At 37.5% G+C, this 19,690-nt stretch overlaps 1 protein-coding gene across 1 annotated transcript in view; it reads left to right on the top strand.

The window, feature by feature from the left end:
- LOC104143280 (macrophage mannose receptor 1) overlaps positions 1-19,396 on the top strand; it is a 37,087-nt gene extending 17,691 nt beyond the window's left edge. Inside the window, exons 14-30 of the mRNA XM_068934636.1 lie at positions 174-261; positions 1,142-1,286; positions 2,713-2,748; positions 2,861-3,036; positions 3,692-3,759; positions 4,936-5,036; positions 6,664-6,800; positions 7,063-7,177; positions 7,778-7,974; positions 8,901-8,991; positions 10,290-10,522; positions 11,373-11,538; positions 11,770-11,922; positions 12,409-12,525; positions 14,457-14,618; positions 17,603-17,635; positions 18,690-19,396. Of these exons, the coding sequence (XP_068790737.1) occupies positions 174-261; positions 1,142-1,286; positions 2,713-2,748; positions 2,861-3,036; positions 3,692-3,759; positions 4,936-5,036; positions 6,664-6,800; positions 7,063-7,177; positions 7,778-7,974; positions 8,901-8,991; positions 10,290-10,522; positions 11,373-11,538; positions 11,770-11,922; positions 12,409-12,525; positions 14,457-14,618; positions 17,603-17,635; positions 18,690-18,874 (2,203 nt within the window). The 3' untranslated portion in view covers positions 18,875-19,396. The remainder of the gene's footprint in view (positions 1-173; positions 262-1,141; positions 1,287-2,712; positions 2,749-2,860; positions 3,037-3,691; positions 3,760-4,935; positions 5,037-6,663; positions 6,801-7,062; positions 7,178-7,777; positions 7,975-8,900; positions 8,992-10,289; positions 10,523-11,372; positions 11,539-11,769; positions 11,923-12,408; positions 12,526-14,456; positions 14,619-17,602; positions 17,636-18,689) is intronic.
- The last annotated feature ends 294 nt before the right edge of the window (positions 19,397-19,690 follow it).

The raw sequence follows: 19,690 nt of genomic DNA, 5'->3' as shown, positions 1-19,690 counted from the left end.
GGAGATAAATATTAGATATTTCTATGACTTCACCCAAAGCTAACTCAAGTCAAATGAGATATTACAACTTCACTGTGCTTTAGAATGTGCTCTACCAGATTTACTGATCTATTTCTAGATGTCATTTGCATCATAGATGTTTACACATTGCTCTATCTTATAATTTGTGTTAGTGACAATCGCTGTAGCTTTGAAAAGATTTGGCTTGGTATATTTTCCTTGAATCCAGATGAAGGATTTGCCTGGAGTGATGGCTCTCCAGTGAGTATTTTAATTTTTTTATAACATTTGTTTGCTCAGGATGTTTTGGGGCTTGTACATGTGCTTTTTAATTTTTTTTTTTGTTTTACTGCTCTTCTTTTCAAAGAGATCGCCAATCCTGCAAGCATTTACATGGCTGCCAACCTTTACTATCATGAGTAAAATGACATCAATACATTTGGACACATGGAAGTCATCTCCAGCTCATCATCATTTAGTTGGGATCTGTAGCTTTCTGCACACCACTCCAGCATATTTTCTTTTCCTAGAATATAATATGAACACATCAGAATAAAAAACTTGATTGTATCAGATTTTGTGTCCTGCTTTTGGCAGTGGCCAGAAGCATGTTAAGAGCTAAGCATACAGCAAGCATACAAGATAGTTTCCCAGTATACTCCTGTTCCCCCCAGTAACTGCTGGCTCATCGTCTTCCAGAATCAGAGGTGTGATCTTTATAATCAATGCATTTTTTCTGTGAATGTATGCAGAACCAGGTTGCAGTCAATTAAGTGAAACTTACCTTGTCGATGCAGCAGCAGCAGCACCAGGGGGACTGAGGTGAAATTCTTAGCGGCATGAAGAAGCCCACTGGAAACAGTTCATTTGCCTGTTCCTATTCTGACTGCCTCTAGAGGATGAGATGTGAAGACAAAAAGCCCTCCATGCTTTTGGAGGGCAAGCGAGCCTGATTCCCTGACCATTGACGGCATTGCTCAACTGGAAAAATTCTTAAGACTATTATTTTTCCTATATTTTCACCTGTTTTTAGTGAGAATCTCTCAAGCAAACCCAGCTTATTCTTGTTGGCCAGTGGTGTATATAACTGCTGAAACTGTCATTGAGATGAAAAGAGTAACGAGGATGATTTCTTCCACAGGTTAGGTACACAAAATGGGATGATAGTCCAAGAGATGCAGGAGAAGACATGTCCTGTGGCTTATTTCATGATGGGTATCTTTCTGGTAAATGGTTTATTTGGCACTGTGAAGCACAACATGACTGGGTTTGTCAAATAAAAAAAGGTAATTTATTCCTTTGAAGTAGGAAACTTAAATAAAATAGCATTTTAAGTAGTTATTTTCTAATGAGTAGTAGGAGAAAGATAAAAAATTTCAAAAACTATATTTTTTGCAAGTGCAAGCAAAAAGAATTAGGCAACATAATATGGGCCAGGATTTTTCAGTGATAGATGATGAAAATAAATAAATGTGTTTCTCTATGTAAATTAGGTTTATAAATAATCTGTGTGTTTTCCAGGGCCTCACAGATTGTAAACTTCTGTACAGTAAGAAGCTTTACTTTGTGTGCTTATGTTGTAGGAAGTACAAGCTCTGTATGCCTTACAATACTAGTTTTTGCGCCTACATGGATAGAGCTAAAAAAATAAATAAATAAAAAGAAAGAAAAAAAGTTGCAGAGAAAGCGTACACCAAATGTATTTTTGCCTTGAGATTTGACTGGATTTATCATAAATTATTGGCAGTCAAAAGGAGTTAGGGAAGGTAGTGGGAGATGGACAGAAGCAGAAGGTTTTGTTTTAACTTCCTGTTGCCTTCCAGTCCCCTTACTGATGTACCATAGCCCTGCGGGCCCTGCTGAAAACATACTGAGGAGTTAGCTAGCTTGGGTATGTCTCTTGTTAAGCAGCCCAGGCAGCCACTAACAGGACACATGGTGAGCTGCACAGCCATGGGACACCAGCTTTTCTGCCTGAAATCCACCAGAGCTTTGGACAGTATTAAAACTTTTGCATGGGATATTTCAATTCTACCAGATCGGATTTTTTTTCCAAAGGAAAATAGTTCCAACAGAAAATTGTCTGCTGCCTCTAGACATTATCATAATGGTCTGATCAGGAAACCATTTCATACGAGAAAAGTCTTCAGGCTCACAGCAGTTTTGGTATGTTTGGCGGTTGTTGCCTAGGCTGGTCACAGCAATAGCAGTATGGTTAAGAATACATCTCATTTTGCTTATGAATATTTGGAACTGAGAGATTTTTTTTGATAGAGTCAAAATAAACTTAATGAAAACTTTATCTTTCTTGATAAGAAGATCATAATCCACCCCTTTGGAGGATTATGATCTGTTTACGGCTTCATCATTAAAGGAGCTGTAAAACTAAAGCTGAAAATGTTTTAATTAACTCTATTCTTGCTTACAGAATGTCAGAGCAATTTTCCTTTACATTGCTCTGTGCAGGAATGTAATCCAGGCAAAGCCATGACTTTACTGGCATGAAATACAGCTTATGATGCAAATATAAAAGTAAATGACCATGCAGATTTAATGATGTGTAGCTGAAGTACATGGTTAAGTGTGCTTCTTTTATCCCAATGGCAAAAGATTGCAGAATTCTATTCTAGTTGTTTCTCATTCAGGTTTTGCAGGCAATCGTAAGTTACGTAATAAAACACATCAGAAATTCTATTCTCTTCAATTTTGCAGGAATGCCTCTAAACTCTGAACCAGGTAACACATATGGTAGGTTTTTGTATATCATCTTGTTCATTATTTTTTATTAAAATCGTTATTCTAAAACAAACTTTTATGTTCCACAGATGCAGAATTTAAGGCTACCTTATTTATCTTCCAGAATATAAAACCACTGTGGATGGATGGGTCATATATGAAGATAAGCTGTACTACATCAGCAAAGACAGTGTGTCTATGGAAAAAGCCCAAGAGTTTTGCAGGAAGAATTCTGCAGATCTGGTTGTTGTTAATAGTAATAGTGAGAGGACATTCCTAAGGAGAACTCTAAAAAAAAGAGTAAGAATCAATATCAACTAATAGCCTAAAGTAGAAACACTTTTGACAATCTGCTCCCCCAAAATGAATTGCCTCAATGATAGAGTTGTGAGCTTGTTCACTACTGAAATCTGCCTGAGATGTGATCTATGAAATTCCCCCCAAAGCGCCTTGTCCTCTGATATGTCAAATCAGTGTTTGTCTGCACAACCCTTTTGGTCCCTCAGGGTTTGTTCTGTTGTTCTCCCGTGCCAGGCATGCTGAGGTTGTAAGGCAGGCCAGTTGGAAGAGCAAGGTGGGAAGCTGCCGTGCTGGTCTGGGAAGCCCTCAGTGTGAGAGAGAGACATGAGGCTGGAAAGAGACAGTGCCGCAGTCCTGGAGAGAGGAGAAAAAACATTCAGCAGTTTCTTCCTCGAGCACTACTTCTCTCTTACCCCGTCCCATGGGCTCCTAGAGCTGCAGGACTGCAGCTCTGATGCTGCAGACAGTGCTCCACAGCTGTGGAAAGCTGACTTCTGCACCTGAATATCTAAACATATGACTGTGCTTAATTATAAGCATATGCTTTAGTGCTACTGACTTTAGTACGGACCTAATCAATGGCCAGTGTGTTTCTATTTGTTTTACTTTAATGATTTTTTTTTTTTTTAGTTAAAATTGTGTCTTTCTCTTCTAGGATAAATATTGGAGTATGTCTACACCGTACTTCATTGGTTTGAAAGTGAGTCTTGATAAAAAATTTAGGTAAGTTAACATGATCACTGCAGCTCTTAACATGCAGAAACAAATACTGCATTTTTTGTAGCTGGAGGCAATAAAATATATCATTTTCAAGGACTGAAAGCAATTGTATGTACTGAGTACAAAGCAGTATGGAATAGTCCTGGAATAGTCCAAAGTCCAGCAGTTTTCTCTAAGGGGAAAAAAGCACATTTTTTTCTTGAATAATCACTTAAAGGAAGAAAGGCTTGGCAGATGTATTTCTTCAAGTACTCTGCAGACATGCTTTCTCAAGTCTCTTTCAAAGTTTTGCCTCATAAACTGGAGGAACACCTTACTACACTGTATTTTTTATCTATAAAACCCATAAACACACATGCACAAAATATGTTCCATGCTATATACTCTATCTTTCATATGCTTTCTATCAATATATCATAGTTTCAATTCTGACCTCCTGATTTACGACACTAACTAGGGAGATGGGGCATTGCTTGATTCCAGTGAACATTTCATTTATTTAGAGCAAGTGCAACACATTAGCGAGAGACAGAAGAGGGAGCTGAACTTCATTTCCCACTTCCAGCTGAGTGACCTAATCTCTGAGATTTGATTAAAATACAGGATCAAACCTCTTCTTCCTACAATAGCAATTTATTCAAAAAAAATGGAGTACGTATAAAGAAAAATGTCAATTTTGATACTTCTCAAAGGGCAATCTTAAAGCTGAGAGAATGCCTATTAGTCTCCAGACCCAAGAGTTAAGAGAAATAACCTATTGAGAGATTTCTCTTCAGAGTAAAATCCACAGATAAGTGTCTGCTGCCTTTGTGTCTATGAAAGTATCAGAAATACTCAGACTGTGAAACTAAATGATTCACCCAGATCAGTTAAAATAAATAAAACATTTAATTTTCTTCCCTATATTACAGCAGGCTAAATAATAGTTTCTAACATTAAATGATTGATTCCTGTCTATCAGTGGAAAATATGTTTGTTTGTTTGTTTCTACTTGGCACCAGTAACGTTTTACATAAATTACATCAAATGGCAATAATCAAGTAAGGAAAAGAAAATCCCTAACAGTCCTTCTAGTTTTGATGCTTATGGACCTTTTCTTCCCTGTGGGTGTTCATTAGGATTCTTATCCAATGACTGAAGTGCTTTAATTAATAACTGTTAGTATATCTTTTTTTTAAGCTGGATAGATGGGACTCCTGTGACCTATGTGGCTTGGGCTCCCAATGAACCCAACTTTGCAAATAATGATGAAAATTGTGTGGTAATGATGTCAGACCTAGGTGAGTAACAGCTAAAATTTTACGTTTTACTTTTTTCTGTTTGCCTCAAAGGCAGTCTTAGGCACTTTTAAATCCTCTTGAATGTAAATACCTTGCACAACAAACCCTAGGGGTAATTTTTCCTCTTGGCTTTATCTCTGTAACTCAGCTGACACTAATGGGAGTTTGATAGTGAGGACAGAAGGAAGCCAGTCTCCCCACTTATGATTTCTAAACAATTCATCCAGCAGTCCCATCTAAAATTCTGCATTTGTATGAAGTCACTAAAAGCGAAGTTCATTTGCTCAAATAGAGGCATCTACTGCTATTCTAAATGCATCCTACCTCCTTCAGCTGCTGGTCCAGAAAAGGTGGCTCACCCACAGGTCCATGTCGTATCTGCTAGGCCCCATGTAGATGTGTCAGCTGTCATGAGCTCATCTCAGATGATGCTAGAAGCCCTCATGTGGACAGCTGAATTGGACCATAAGTGTAGCATTCAGCTTGAGCTGACAACTAAAAGTAGCTTATGTGAGCTAGGCCCCTGACCTCTCATTATGGTCAAAAGGAGATGTTATCGGTGCACCCAGCGCTGCCTGAAGAGCAATTCAGTTTACCCTAGAGTAGTATTCAGTTGCCAAAACATACATGACTGTAGTCACCTGCAATGTCCTAGTGTTATCCCACCTGAGTGTAAGTTTTCCAGAGGAACTGTGACATGTCTTCCGTCTCTCTGCATAGCCTCTCAAATGCACTAAACTCTTCTGTTTAGATAAATGAATCCTGACCTAGTGCTCTATTGATTATAACAGGTACTTAGAAACTTAGGTAATTTAATCTGCAAATTGAATCCCTAGATAATGCTGCATTAACTTGGATCACCAGGAGATTAAACATATTTCATAATGCATTTTTAAACAGCATATTGTGCCCTCAGTTAGATATGGTATTTCCTATCTCATCCATTCCTCTCCCATTTTCTTTTCAAATTTGATTACTGATATATGTCCCCTGTGGTCTGCAATGTAATGGTGCCATTGCTTGAACAAACCACAAACAGGTAACAGATTCTGTGGGGAGCTTAGGATGAGGAGCAGCAGGGTCAGGCAGTTCAAATTAAGCACGAGGGATGACAGCTGTGCAAGCATTAGAGCTTCAGCTGGCTCATCAAAGCTGTCATGTTAACTTGGCCCTCACATCAAGCTGCAGCCTGAAATACAAAATACACTAAATTGCTTTCTGCTACAAAAATGTTCATCATATCTTCATCTTTTTTCTCTTGTCCTCTGTCTCCTGTAATTCTCCTACTCAGACTCTCTGAGGGGGAGAAAAAGTAGAATGAAGTTAACTGATGATCACAGGATTGCTTTTGAGCCACTTGTCCTTTCTTCGCTGTCCTGCATTCTTTTTTTAATTGCTAGACACTGGCCGAGTAGCAGTGCTCAGCAGCTAACATACATAAACATCTGCTTTTGTAAACAGTAGTTCAGTGCATAAATGTAATGCATGGCTGTTTTACTCTCTTTTACAGGTTACCCCCTTTACAAATTAAAATAAAAAGTGTTTTTATTTATTTAATAAATAAAATTTAATTTATTTCTATAAATAGTATTATAACACTTGCTGATTCAATCTAATTATTTTGTAGGCTTATGGAATGACATAAACTGTGGTTCCTCCAATAATTTTATATGTGAAAAGCATAACAGTTCTATTAATTCAACTTTTGCTTCTCCATTGCCTCCTGGAGGTTGTCCAGAAAGTTGGCTTTTTTTTAACAACAAGGTATGTCAAAAAGTATCTTCAGTGAATTGTGCATGACAGTGAAACTGAAGAACTGATTACTGAAAGAAAGAATTTGCACACCATTAATGACAACTGCAGTTTAGCACTCTTGAGCTTTGTCATTATTCTAGCCCCGCTTTCTCTTTCTGGAGAAAGGTACATCCTATGGCTAATTGGCATTATTCACATATAACAATTTCCTTCTTCTTTGCTGATTCCAGTGAAGTGCTTGATTCATGCTTTTCTTTTCTTCCCCCTGCAGTGTTTCAAAACATTTGCTTCCAATATAACAAGACAGCTCACATGGCATGCTGCACGAGACACTTGTGTAGATTTGGGAGGAAACCTGGCTACCATACCAAATGAAGAAGTGCAAGGTACATATATGGGCTCTATTGAACCAGATGGGATTTTGGTTACTTGTCATAAAGCCAGATGTTAACCTCCTGCTAAGGAAAGTACTATCCTGTCCAATGTAGATCACAGGATTATCTTCTGAAAATTGTTTATTAGCTAGATCAGTTCATGCTTGGTTTTAACTCCAAAGTATGAAAGGTTAGCTAAATTGTTACATACAAGAAATAAAGAGTGTATTGCTAGTTCTTTCAGCTTTGATCATGAAATTATGAAACTTCCAGTTTGTTTTGAGTGTGATTCCCTCAAATTAACAGACAGCTGCATCTTCCTCTCTCTTATTGGTGATAGGATTTGTTTGAGTATAATGCATGCATACATGTTGGGGAAGGGAACATTTCCTCATTTGCTCCAGAGCTTGCTCTTTGACTGTTTTGTCAGCCTTAACGCTTGCATAAGATATGTTCCTGTAGGTGCTAACCTAAACATTCAGTAAAAGGTAGCTGTTGTGGGAAATGTTATCTCTTTAATATGGCCCTGGGTTCTGGGCATGTGCACAATTTTTCTATCTTGGGTAAGGCACAGTGGGCTTCCCTTAATGAAGAATCTTTGCTTCCCTCCAGCCTTCCTCTTTTATCATTTAAAGGGAGTCACAAGTGACGTTTGGATTGGAATGAACGATATCAACACAGAGTCCACCTTTCTTTGGACAGATGGAAGCGCTGTTTCCTACACCAACTGGGTTGAGGGTGCACCAGAAAAGAAACAAAGTTTCTTCGACTTTTATGACTATCTCAAGCTAGTGGACGACACTGTGGAGGTATTGAAAGTTTAAGTAACCTAAATCTTAGGCAGCTAGATTTTTTCTAACAAGATAACAAGATGTTGAAACAGGTCCTTCATAAGCAGCATAGGGCTTAGCAAATCACCTGATAGCCATTCCTAATACACCAATATATTTGGCAGAGATTCTGAAGAAGAGAGACTTTGTGCTTTCCATCTGAGCCATTACAAAATACGAATTCTTTAAAACAAATCCAAAGAGGCATATATTACATTAGTTAGATGATGTACAAGAACTACATTACTCCATACATTAAAGCTGCAAATCCAAACTTAGAAATGTTGGCACAAATCAAAATTAAGGTGGCTGTTGCAACATTAATCTGTCTCTCTGTTTATATGCTCCATTCCTGGACAACATGTTCCCATATTGTTATACTAGTTCCTGATAATATAAAAGGATATCACTAATATAAAGGCCATCACTCTGCTGAAATTCAATCTCTTTTCCAAAGGAAAGACACTTGCAGTTTCTGAATAAATGGTGGTAGAAGTTAGTCACCAGAGATTTTTTAACATCTACGATCAATCACGTTGGTTATGACTAAAATTTGTTTCAATCAGCATAAAAGAAACTCAGATGAAATGCTAAAAGCCTGGCAAAGCCAATCTTGAAATCAGAGAAGCTACTGGAAGGACATCTTGAAGCAATTAAAAATAAGGAGCTAAAGGGAAATTTTGATTTTTACCAAAGGTATCTGATAGTGATAGCATAATAAGGACTGCAAACCACTAGTACAGAGCACACATTTTCTGTAAGATATTCTGCTTCATTTAAGGTAAATGCAGGCTTGCACTAGAAATACGGGAGATAGACATGCTTCCTCTACGCAAGTGCAAGGAGCTCAGCTCACCACCTCCTTGTTGCCTCTTCAGTGACAGCGTATGTCCCCTATCCTGCAGACAGATTGTGTCTTCGTGATAAAGACAGACGGGAGCTGGAGAGATGATAGCTGTGACAACGAGAGAGGCTATATATGCCAGATGAATTCCCGTGAGTTCTGTTTAACACAGTCTCCTAAATCAAATGAGTACCTCAGTTAAATAAGATGAATATAAAACACATTGCGAACAGATGTGATTCTTTTTAGCTTAGTTTGAGCCTCATTTTGAGTCTCTCAGGCTTTCAGAAATCCACCAATCTTAGGGCAAGACTATTTTAAAAGCATAGTTTGTTCCACAGATCTTACTAGAGAGGAATCATTATCTTAATTGGGTTTTTGTGTCTAAATCATGAATAGTACTAGACAATAATAAGGGGAAACAGATTTCTTCTCAGTGAAGTATGAGGCTTTATGCATTCTCTTTAAGTGCATTGTAAAATCATGCTCTTAAAGTGATCTTCCCTGGCTGTTTCAGAGCATAGCAGATAACCCTTTCTTAACCCTCATACTGAATATCTTATGGTGCATGTACAGTCTTTGGGCTATTTCTTCACTGCTGAAGAATACTGAGGTTTTTTACACCAAAATGAGTAGTGATTGGTGACTCTCCTGCTGTAAAATTCTAATTATACAAATCTCTGCAGCCCAACATTATAATGGAAGTAGAGAAGGCAAAGCACAGACAGCAAAACAGTGTTTCTTTGCCTTTTTTATACCATTAATAAAGACAATCTATCTCCTCATTTTAATCAGCTTGGACAGCCTGATAACAGTTAACTTGCTTTTAAGAAACCCACTCTCCCTGCACAGCAAGTCTAGGGTTTCAGGAGGGCAGTTGTATCTTCTTTAATCCTAGCTATGCTGTTTTTGACACATGGTTGATCCGCAGGATAAAAACAGATGCTCAAGTGTGCGAAGAACTTTCACGCGGCCTTTGCAGACAGGCTAATGGCTTTGAGTCAAGCAGCGACTGATAATCAGCTAACACCAAGTTTCAAAGTGTCAAGCTGTGATAACGTAGTACCTGCGTAAATGCCCTAAAAGCCTAGCCCACTGTCCTCCCCATCAGTGATCTGGAATAGATATATACTCAGATATCCAGATTCAGCAAGATACGTTAAAGCATAAGGAATCAAATCTCCAAATTATGAATAAAATATTTGTACTAGCCAGGTCTCTAGCAAGTGTATTTTCTATTTCAGGGCATCTAGGATTTCACTCTGCTTTCTACATTAACAAATTTTATTCATGCTTTGTAACAAGATTTTGTTCATTAAAAAGTTGTTCATGAACTTAAAAGAAGATTTTCACTTACTGCTGGTACTGTACCTTACATATATTTTAAGAGCCTCTATATTAGAGATTAATGGTATGTTGTAAATTCTTGTGTTCAATTTTCTCTTCATAGTTGCTATACAATCTGAAGTATCAACAAGAAATCCATCTCCTGATTTTGCCCGTTATGGTGACAGTAGCTATTCAGTCATCTCATCCAAAATGCAATGGGAAGAGGCCAGAAAAAACTGCCAAGACAAATCAGCAGAACTTGCCAGCATTTTAGATGCCTATATCCATTCATTCCTGTGGATCCAGATACTGAAATATGGAAAACCTGTATGGATTGGTCTTAACAGCAATATGGTAAGAGTGCTGGATAGACAGGAGGTTTGGGTGCTCAGTGAGCTCTCCTGCTTATTATCGATATGTTGATTGCCACAGTCTTATTGGTGATGCGAGAACTGTCCCCTGGACGGATTTGCTGTGTATGCATGGATTTCTAGCATTCCTGCTAGAGTTGCTCAAAGACTATATGCACCAAATGGAGTGGAAAGAGAGACAGAAAAGGTCATACTGGGAAGCAATACGTGGAAACAGAAAGCTACAGAAATGGTAAAAGAAATAAAGGCGCAGTCTGGGAGTCACAAGCCAGAATGTGCAGCTGTTACCGTGTTGCAATTGTTAGCAGATCTGAAAGTTTAACTCTGCTATATCTATGGCTACTTATAAGTGTTATTATATTAATAAAAATATTGTGAGTATAAAAGAGATATTTTATAGATGATTTTGAGTTTTTAATATCAAGTAATCTTTACTCATCAACCTGTTCCCTGTCTTACTCTAAATAAAGCAGAGCAGAGAGGGTGAATTCTGTGTAACTACTTCTCTTGATTCAGGAATTGCAAAATGATCCAAGACAGACTCGCCTGAGGCTCTTGCAGTGTTCTGGCACAGTACAAAGCTGTGCTTCTTCCAACACCCGCTCGCTTCCAGTAGTGCACTGTTGTACACTATTCATACATAGGTCTTACGTAACTCTCATATTCAGCATCCAGTGACATTGCTTAGCACAGTGAATGTTGTTTAAAAAAACAGAGCAGTACAAGCCTTTTTGGATGAAAAATTCACATAAGGAAATTCACATTTATAGCACATTTATGTATCAATGCTTTTTATGTACCAATCTCTATCACCAGGACATATTTCTTTTCAGACTGGGAGCTATTATAAATGGACTGACAACTGGAAAACTAGGTACACTAAATGGGCAGCAGGAGAGCCAAAGGAGAAAAATGCTTGCGTCTATCTAGATCTTGATGGTACCTGGAAAACAGCATCTTGCAATGAAAGTCACTTTTCAGTTTGTAAAATATCAGATGGTAAGCAAATGAATTTAACCATTTTAATGACACATTATTAATTTCGTTAGTCTACCAAATCCTAGGGACTTTGCTATGGCTTGGGCTAAAACCCTCAGAAGAGTATGCTTCAGGATACTGTCTACTTTCCTGTAAAATATACACATATATGTAATATACATATATGTATGTATATATGTATATTTTACCTCATGGGCTAATCATTAAAAAAGACTATGTTCACTTCCTAAGTTATAGCCCCTACTGACCCTGCTCAGCTGCCCGGAGACTGCCCTGAAGCAGAGGAACTCCAAGCCTGGATTCCTTACCACGGCCACTGCTACTACATTGAATCGTCCGCTAGGACTAGTTGGGCCCTGGCTTCCCTGGAATGTGCCCGCTTAGGTGAGAGGCTTTTTTATTGACTGACAAGATTAAGAAGGAAGTTTTATATTAAGTACATATATACGTACATACATACGTATATAAGTACATACATACAAAACTGTAGAAACATTAATTTAAAAAATCATTAGGAATATTTCAATTACCTAAAAAGCTATTTTAAAATCAGACGCAACGAAAACAAACTAACATGAGTGGCTTTCTGCACCTTCCTCTGGAAGGTGGAAGGGTGAGTGGATGAGGAGAAGGGCTGAGGCCACACAAAGAGCAGCGGCTCCACATGAGCTGCCTGCTGCTGGAGCAGCGGTTTGCGAGCCACCCTCACCTGTTGCTGCAGGGCTTTCCTTCATAAGAAGCGATAGTGAAGCGAGCAGAGAAGTGTACGTAAAACTTTCAAAAGCAGTTGTTTTGAAAGACTTGAACGGGTAAGACTTTCCAGCAGTTGCTCATGCACAATACTGTTACTTGCTTGCTAATGCTTTTCAGGTGCTACCTTGGTTTCAGTAGAAAACGTGGATGAATCTGACTTCCTGATGCACACAGTACAACCACTTGGAAACAAAGTAGGAGGTTTCTGGATAGGACTTTACAGAAATGTGGCTGGTAATGTTTTCCCCTCAACATTTACTTTAAAATTCTTTCATAATATGAGAAAATTAAGGATAACTTTATCTCTTTTTACAGAAAGATACTGACAGTATCTATTTTTACTTTATTTTAATGCATAACAGTAATATATGTAGACAGATATTTAACAGCAATAGGATGGCCTTCGCTATCCATTACGAAAGCCTTATGTTAGAAGTCACCTGAGTTGGCAGATAATTTATGCTAATAATATGAAGTGAACACTATGGAGGTGCTCTGGTCTCCAAGTGAATTTCATTGGATGGTTTGGGACAAAGTAATAACATTATGATTCAGAAGGAAAAGAAACATTTTGTCTCTTTGACACAGTCTTCAAGTTTTAGTCGGCAGACTAATTCAGAGTTGTGCCTAGCCCAGGATGTCTCCGCTGTGTTGCTTATTCCAATCCTTTTAACGTGAAAACTGTAGTTTAAGAAGACAAAGTCTCATGATTGACCTGAATTCTCTGGTCAAGGTCCACATAAAGTTTCTCACCATCACCTCGAAATGCTAGAATTTCAGACCCAGAATGTGAGTCGAATTCAACCCAATAAAGTCTAAGAGTGCAAAATTGTCACACTAATTGTTGGAAGCTGTCTCTGTCTCCATGAAGAAAGCTAATATGTTTATAGACTCAAAACGTGTGAGTGTGTACCTTCCTGTAACAACACTGTCGCTTGACATGGTGATTTTATCTGTCCTTGAACAGCAACTGGCCTGTCTTTCCTGGGATGACTGAACCAGCTATCAAAATGTGGATGATTCAAGGGTCCTCTCGTAAATCTGGTTAACTTCTGCCTAAATACCTATGAAATATCCCTCCCTCTATCTCGTTCTCCCTCTCTCTCTTTTTCTCTTTAGGCATATATGTAATCATATGTTGTGCTCTCTATGATCTCCTTCTAGTGGTGGTCAGTGGCCAAGTGTCTGTGTAGATCCTGGATTCCAGCAGCATGGGCCATAAGTGTGCATTTTTTTAAAGCACCAAACAGAGCCTGCCTTTGTGGTCATAACTTCCTGTCAGAGGGTTGTGCTGGAAAATTGCTCATTTAGCCCAGTATCGTTCTTACAGGGGGTGCTCCATTTACTTATGTCACAACTTTTCTTCAATGTGTATATACCCTTCAGGGCACGTGGTAAGGATTTATAGTGCTTTGGGTGAACTAGAGACAGTCAGATGCACACTCTGAATGGAGGGATACCTGGACTTGTTAATTAGTAACTGACATTACAAATATCAGATGACCTGATTAATAGCAAACAAATATCTCCGAGCAAATTTTATCTGGATACAATTAAATAATAAACTTCCAACAGATTTCTAGAAGGAGTATATGGGGAAAAATATTTATTTTACTATTATGCAGGTTTTTTAAAATAATTTAGCTGTAAAAAAGTAATTTAACTGATTCTTCTTTCATAGTTATAAATTCTTTCTCCTACATTAATCCAGTGTGGTTTTATGAAAACTATTTTCACAAATCTGAACTCACAGTGAAAGCTGCTTGAATTCTAGCAGAGTAGCATTTCCAGTATCCCATGCTGTGGGATTACTTCTGCAACATATGCAACTTAAATACTTTCCAGAACTCAAATGCTAAAAACTTCTTTTCAGTTGTAACTTCAACAAAATCTCTTGTGCTCTGGGATTTCTTACTCTCTCTATAGCTTTCTTGGATGCCATTTACTGTACTACAACTATGCCTTTAGTAATTCTGTACAGTATACTGTAGCATTTCCTGAAACACCCTCCTATCAACAACCTCCTAGCAAGAAAAATAATGTGATCTCCTACAGGAAATGGATTACTATTACATCTTTTGAAGTCATTTGCTGAGCTAAGGAGTTAAAGTATCCATGAGATATATTTTAAAATTTATTATTCAATGTATTGCTCTTAACTTTAGACCAGTGGTTGTGGTTAGACAATGCTGCAATGGACTTTGTCAACTGGGCAGAGAAAGAGTCCAGTGTGGAGCATCGCTGTGTTGAAATGACTGCACCATCCGGTTATTGGGATAACACTGAATGCTCTTCTGAAAAAGGATTTATCTGCAAAAAAACCAAAGGTAAGTGCTGTAAATAGTAACAGAGCAGATCTGTTTATTAAAAAATGTTATAGCCCTTTCATTACCATGTGCGCTGTGTAGCATGCAGCATGTGCACGAATAATGCAACATGTATGTATGGACACACAGGAATCATCAGGACTGAAAGGGATGTCTTGATCTTCTTCAATTGCCCTGTATAATCCTTTTCATCATTTTACCAATTTCTATCTTAAAATACTATGCTCTTTGTTCCTACTCCTCCTACCTATGATGACACCTTTGCTCCGATGGTTTAAAACCGTTTTCTGACTCCCGTCTTACGACAAGTATATACCAATTTGTGCTTTTCTAGCATTTTCTATGTCTATGTATTTACTCAAATGTCAAGGGGACCCATGAATCTCAAGCTTACTCCTCTCTTCATGGACCAACATTGGAGAAGGGGGAATCACCCTCCTTAATCTTAGTCTGAGGAGAACAGTTGAGGAGTAAAGGGATCGTGAGACCCCTGCAGTCATTTTAAATACTAAACAAACTTTAAGGTAAAAGTAAGATGAGCTTTTTCTTTTGAAGAGTAAAACAGTAATTATATTTTGAGGTAGCCACAGAGAAATGAGAAATAACTTGCCTTATGATTATCTTTAACTGGCCTTCATGATGGTCTCTGCATTCACTCCAGAGTCTCAGATTGAGCTAAAGCCATAGGTATTTTGCTAAAATAAAAAAAATAGAGCATGCGCCTGATGCTCTTACTCAGTTCTTTTTTCAAGCTTTGTCTTCTCTAAAACAGATGCTGGCTTATATCATTTTATATCCCCCTTATTTTGGAGGATTTCTGATTTTGGCTCATGGGTTACTACTGAATACAGTTTCTCTCTTTTGGCTTCTTGCAGCCCTCAGTTGCGATTTGTTCAACATATGACTCAATTTATCTTCTAAGTTAACGGAGTCTTGTCAACCCTCATTGTGAAAAGTTGTTTCTGCGATGTCCCTCTAGTCCCCTTTCTGCTGCGATGCCTAAAATTTTGTAACAAATATTGGTTAGTTTAGAAGATATTTTTATAAACTATATCTGGAAGTAAATTCCTGACAGTTTAGTTTGGCTTAACCTATTTTTCTAAACATTTGTAGTTACCTGTTTTTGTAGACTCTGAGCAACTCGTAGCACTGTCTTCACTCACATGTGAATATGGTAGCATGCTGTAAGCAACCTCACTGAGAATGAAACTTTCAGAAAAATTTTGAGTGGCTAACACAGGCCATCGTCACCATCTGTCAAACACTTGTGCAAATTATGACTTTTCCTGGAAGGAAATGTTATTAAAATTATTATACCCATGCAAGGAGGAATTAGTCTGAATAATCAAGCTTCCTTTTACAGCTTGAAATATTCATAAATTACATTACTGCCCAGTATCCATAGCTGGCTTCCTACTGGGCCTAATTCAAAGACCTTGAAAGCCAGTAGTGCATCAGGGAAACCAAAAGGCTGACTGTTTGAGTTGCAGTGATAATATCAGGAGAATTTCTCTATTAAGTAAAAAGTTCATGGAAGTCACTACAGAACCTGATCCATTAGCATTTCTGGAAACTTTCATGAAATTCTGAATATGTTAGACTAATTTCGCAGAGGTAACTAACACAGGTAGTGCCACTTCTTTGATATTCCCAAGTGGAGATACATAAAATATAATTGCCTTAAAGAAAACATTGTCATTCCATTCTCTGCAGTTAGGGGCTAGAATGAATCTTTTCTAAAAGATGGTAGGTTGCCGTCCTTAAAGCAGTGAACTTTCCTTTGCGGTAGCTATGAGATCAGGTTTAATTTTCCAGCTTTTGCATTCTGCTCTGCTATGGGCATGCTATATAATGCTGCAGGGTCTGTTATGTCAGTCCCAGTGAATCATGGGGAACATATCTATAGTCTTCTGTGCTGAAAACCTCTTTTTCTGCTTAAAATAAAATTTCAAATTACTATGTTCAGCTGAGAAGTCGAAAGCACACAATTTCAATATTGAAGATGTAGCAAGACATGGTAGTTCTCAGAACAGCGACTGGAACAAGCTATACCCTTAGTTTTGAAATATATATATTTTTATGTGTAAGTTGGTTCTGTATATAAATGGCCACAAATTAATGACATGAATAGTTAGCTTCCTAGGTTTTGTGAAGAAAAATAAAATAAATATTATCAGAAAATAAATATTAACTGCATATTTTGCCTAAATAGTACTAAAGTAATAAGGAAGCACTAAAATCCATCAATTGAATCATCTCTAATATATATCTGTATATCTCAGATGCTCTAATATATATCTACTTCCTGTCTCTGTAAGGATTACTGTTGATTTGTACTGTTGTTTTACATTCTATTCTTCTTTTTCTTTTCATTTTACTTTTTGTTTTGTTAAGTTATGATCTGAGTAGCTACATTGTCTCCAAACTGTAATGTGTAAGAACCAGGAGAACTATTTTCCTGATAACTTTGGAAGTCCTGATTCAGGGTAATTTTTTCTTACTTAATAAGAACATCTTGTATTTTTAATTATGCCTCTTTTCAGAACATGAAACTTTTTTTGCACCTCTTGCAGCGGAAGATTTTATAAAAGTCTTTTGTTTGTCTCTCTCTTACGTTGACCATAACAGCAGAATCCAGCTGGACACGCAGAGCTTCCTGGAAAATGTCATGTGAAATTAATCTCCAGTGTTGTATATCACATTCTTAGTAAATTAATATTTGAGGGAAAAGTGTGAAAAGGTATTTGTAAGTGAACATAAGGAAGATTCAGCATTTGAATGTTGTTTGATATGAAAACAATATGAATATTATAGTTCAATGATATTAAGTAGGAAGATAGAGCCTTTGTTTTTTGCTTCATTTATAATTAACGCGACAGTAATCCTTCAGAGTTTTTTTGTTCCTGCATAATTTTAGTGAAATAGTCAAACTTTTATGGATTCTGATGACATGTCATATTATTTTTCTCTAATATTCACTGAAGTCAAGCCAAGTGGGAGTCCTCCACATAAGAAAGGTAAGAATTTTTGTAAGAAAAAACTAATGAAAATCTAAATACAAGAAGAACCTCAGATGAGTTTTCCCAAACCACTCCCTCTTAGAGAACAAACACTGCTGACAGTTACTGGGATGCAGGGTTATAAATCAATTAGGGTAAGCCCACACTATATTTTAGACATGCTTGAGTGCTCCCTCTTCCACATATTTGGGTTGCCTCAGGGATAAGCCTGAGCTGATGAGCTCAGCAATGACCTAACTTGTGACTGACTTTAAGAACAGGCACAGAGAGCTTTAACTTCAGTGTTAAAATCCATATAGATCTATGGGGAGGTGTCTGCAATTTTTTTCCATAGGTATTACATTGTTATTATTGTAAACAATCTGAGATGAAAATATTGTAAAACTCACTTTCAAATAATTAGCATCCCATGTCCATGTCTAAAATATGACTGTTAAAAAGGTGGCTCTCATCAGATCTTCTCTATACGGACCAAAGGTCTTACTTGAAGTTGGAATTTGCCCCATTTCTTCAATAAGGCAGCAAGAAATATGGCAAAGTTTCTTCCATGTTTCCTATGCATTATGAGTGGGCCAAGAACAGTGATAGCCACCAAACTGGGAGAACAAGGGAAATTTTCTTATCTAAGCTCCTCAATATTTTGAAAGCTATTAAGATGATGCAAGATTCTTGTTCTCTCATTGTTTCACTGTCTTATAAAGGACTGTATATCAGACTGGCAGTAGGAACAAACAGGGTACAGAACAGTGTACGGACTGAGGATGCTCTTTAGCCAGTGTTGGCCAAGGGGCAGGAAAGCTCAGTGTGACTCTTTATATAAGCAGAATATTGCTCCTACTTTGATTTCCTAGTCACTTCTATTTTTCACCTAATTGGAAGCAGAAACAACGCCACTGCAACGAAGGTGACTAGTCATGGAGTTCAACTGCGGAACAATGACCAAGTCATAGACAGATCCAAACTGGAGAGAACATCTCCACCTTGTTTCTCATGTCTTCTGTGGAATAAAAAATTACTAAGGCTTCTTACAGTAATATGCCTTCATTTTCAGACAAGGAAAAGAGCGAAGAGACTCATGCATCTGTTCATCTATCTGTTTGGCTACTGGTTTTCTCGGCCATTCTCACTCTTCTTGGAGCTGGCATGTCAATCTACTACTACAGGAAAAAAAGACAGAACCAACTATCAAGAGAGAGTGGCAATGAAACACTTCTAAAATGCAGCGTCAGTGATTGAAGAATCAGTGAGAATGGGTCCTGTGGCACATATCAAATCAGAGGAACCAGCTGCTTGTTGAAATTAAAGGATATGCCTGTTAAGTCTCCAGTGAGGATTCCTGTAATCTTAAATCAAATCTCATTTCTTTTTTTTTTTTTGCAATGGTAGCCTCTTTTGTATCACATTTTACAAAATCAGAATTATTGATTTGCATTATGGTTTTGTAACAGTCAGGTTGTTCTTACATGTCTTAGCAAAAATACTAGTGTAAATTTGTCAAGAATAAATGGATGTAGTGAAAAAGACCTATAATAATCTGCTAGTGGGAATAAATACTCAATAAAGTCTTATTCCTATTTAAAATTGGATTCCCATATCCTTGTGAGTGCTGCAAAGAACTCAAAAAAAATTTACCTAACTCTGTTACCATCCTGAACTCCTTTTGCCCCACAAGCTTCACTCCAACAATCCACCTGTTTTATTGATTTTTACAGCTGTATCCTGCTACCTTTATTTTAAAAATGTGGCTTTGTATACTAATCTCAGATAACTTGGGCAGATAAAACCTTGCCATTCTCATTTTCTGCTATGGAAAATGCAGTTCACACCAGCAAAGGATATTAAGCTCAGGTATGCTTTTTTTTCAGTCTGATGATACGATTAACTTTGTAGTATGTTCAATGCGTGTGAAGTAAAATATTGTCACCCTTGCAAAAAGTTTAAACAATGCATTCTTTCTTCCTCTTTTTAATGTTTTCAAATAAATAGAGGGTTTTATTAATACAATTTTCATCCTCAAAATTCCCTGTGAATCAAGTGACAGTTCTTTCTGTT

The sequence above is a fragment of the Struthio camelus genome, chromosome 2 (genome assembly GCF_040807025.1).
Source record: "Struthio camelus isolate bStrCam1 chromosome 2, bStrCam1.hap1, whole genome shotgun sequence".
Classification (NCBI taxonomy): Eukaryota; Metazoa; Chordata; class Aves; order Struthioniformes; family Struthionidae; genus Struthio; species Struthio camelus.
Note: the sequence above shows the minus strand (reverse complement) of the source record. Positions and strands in the feature narration are given on the sequence as shown.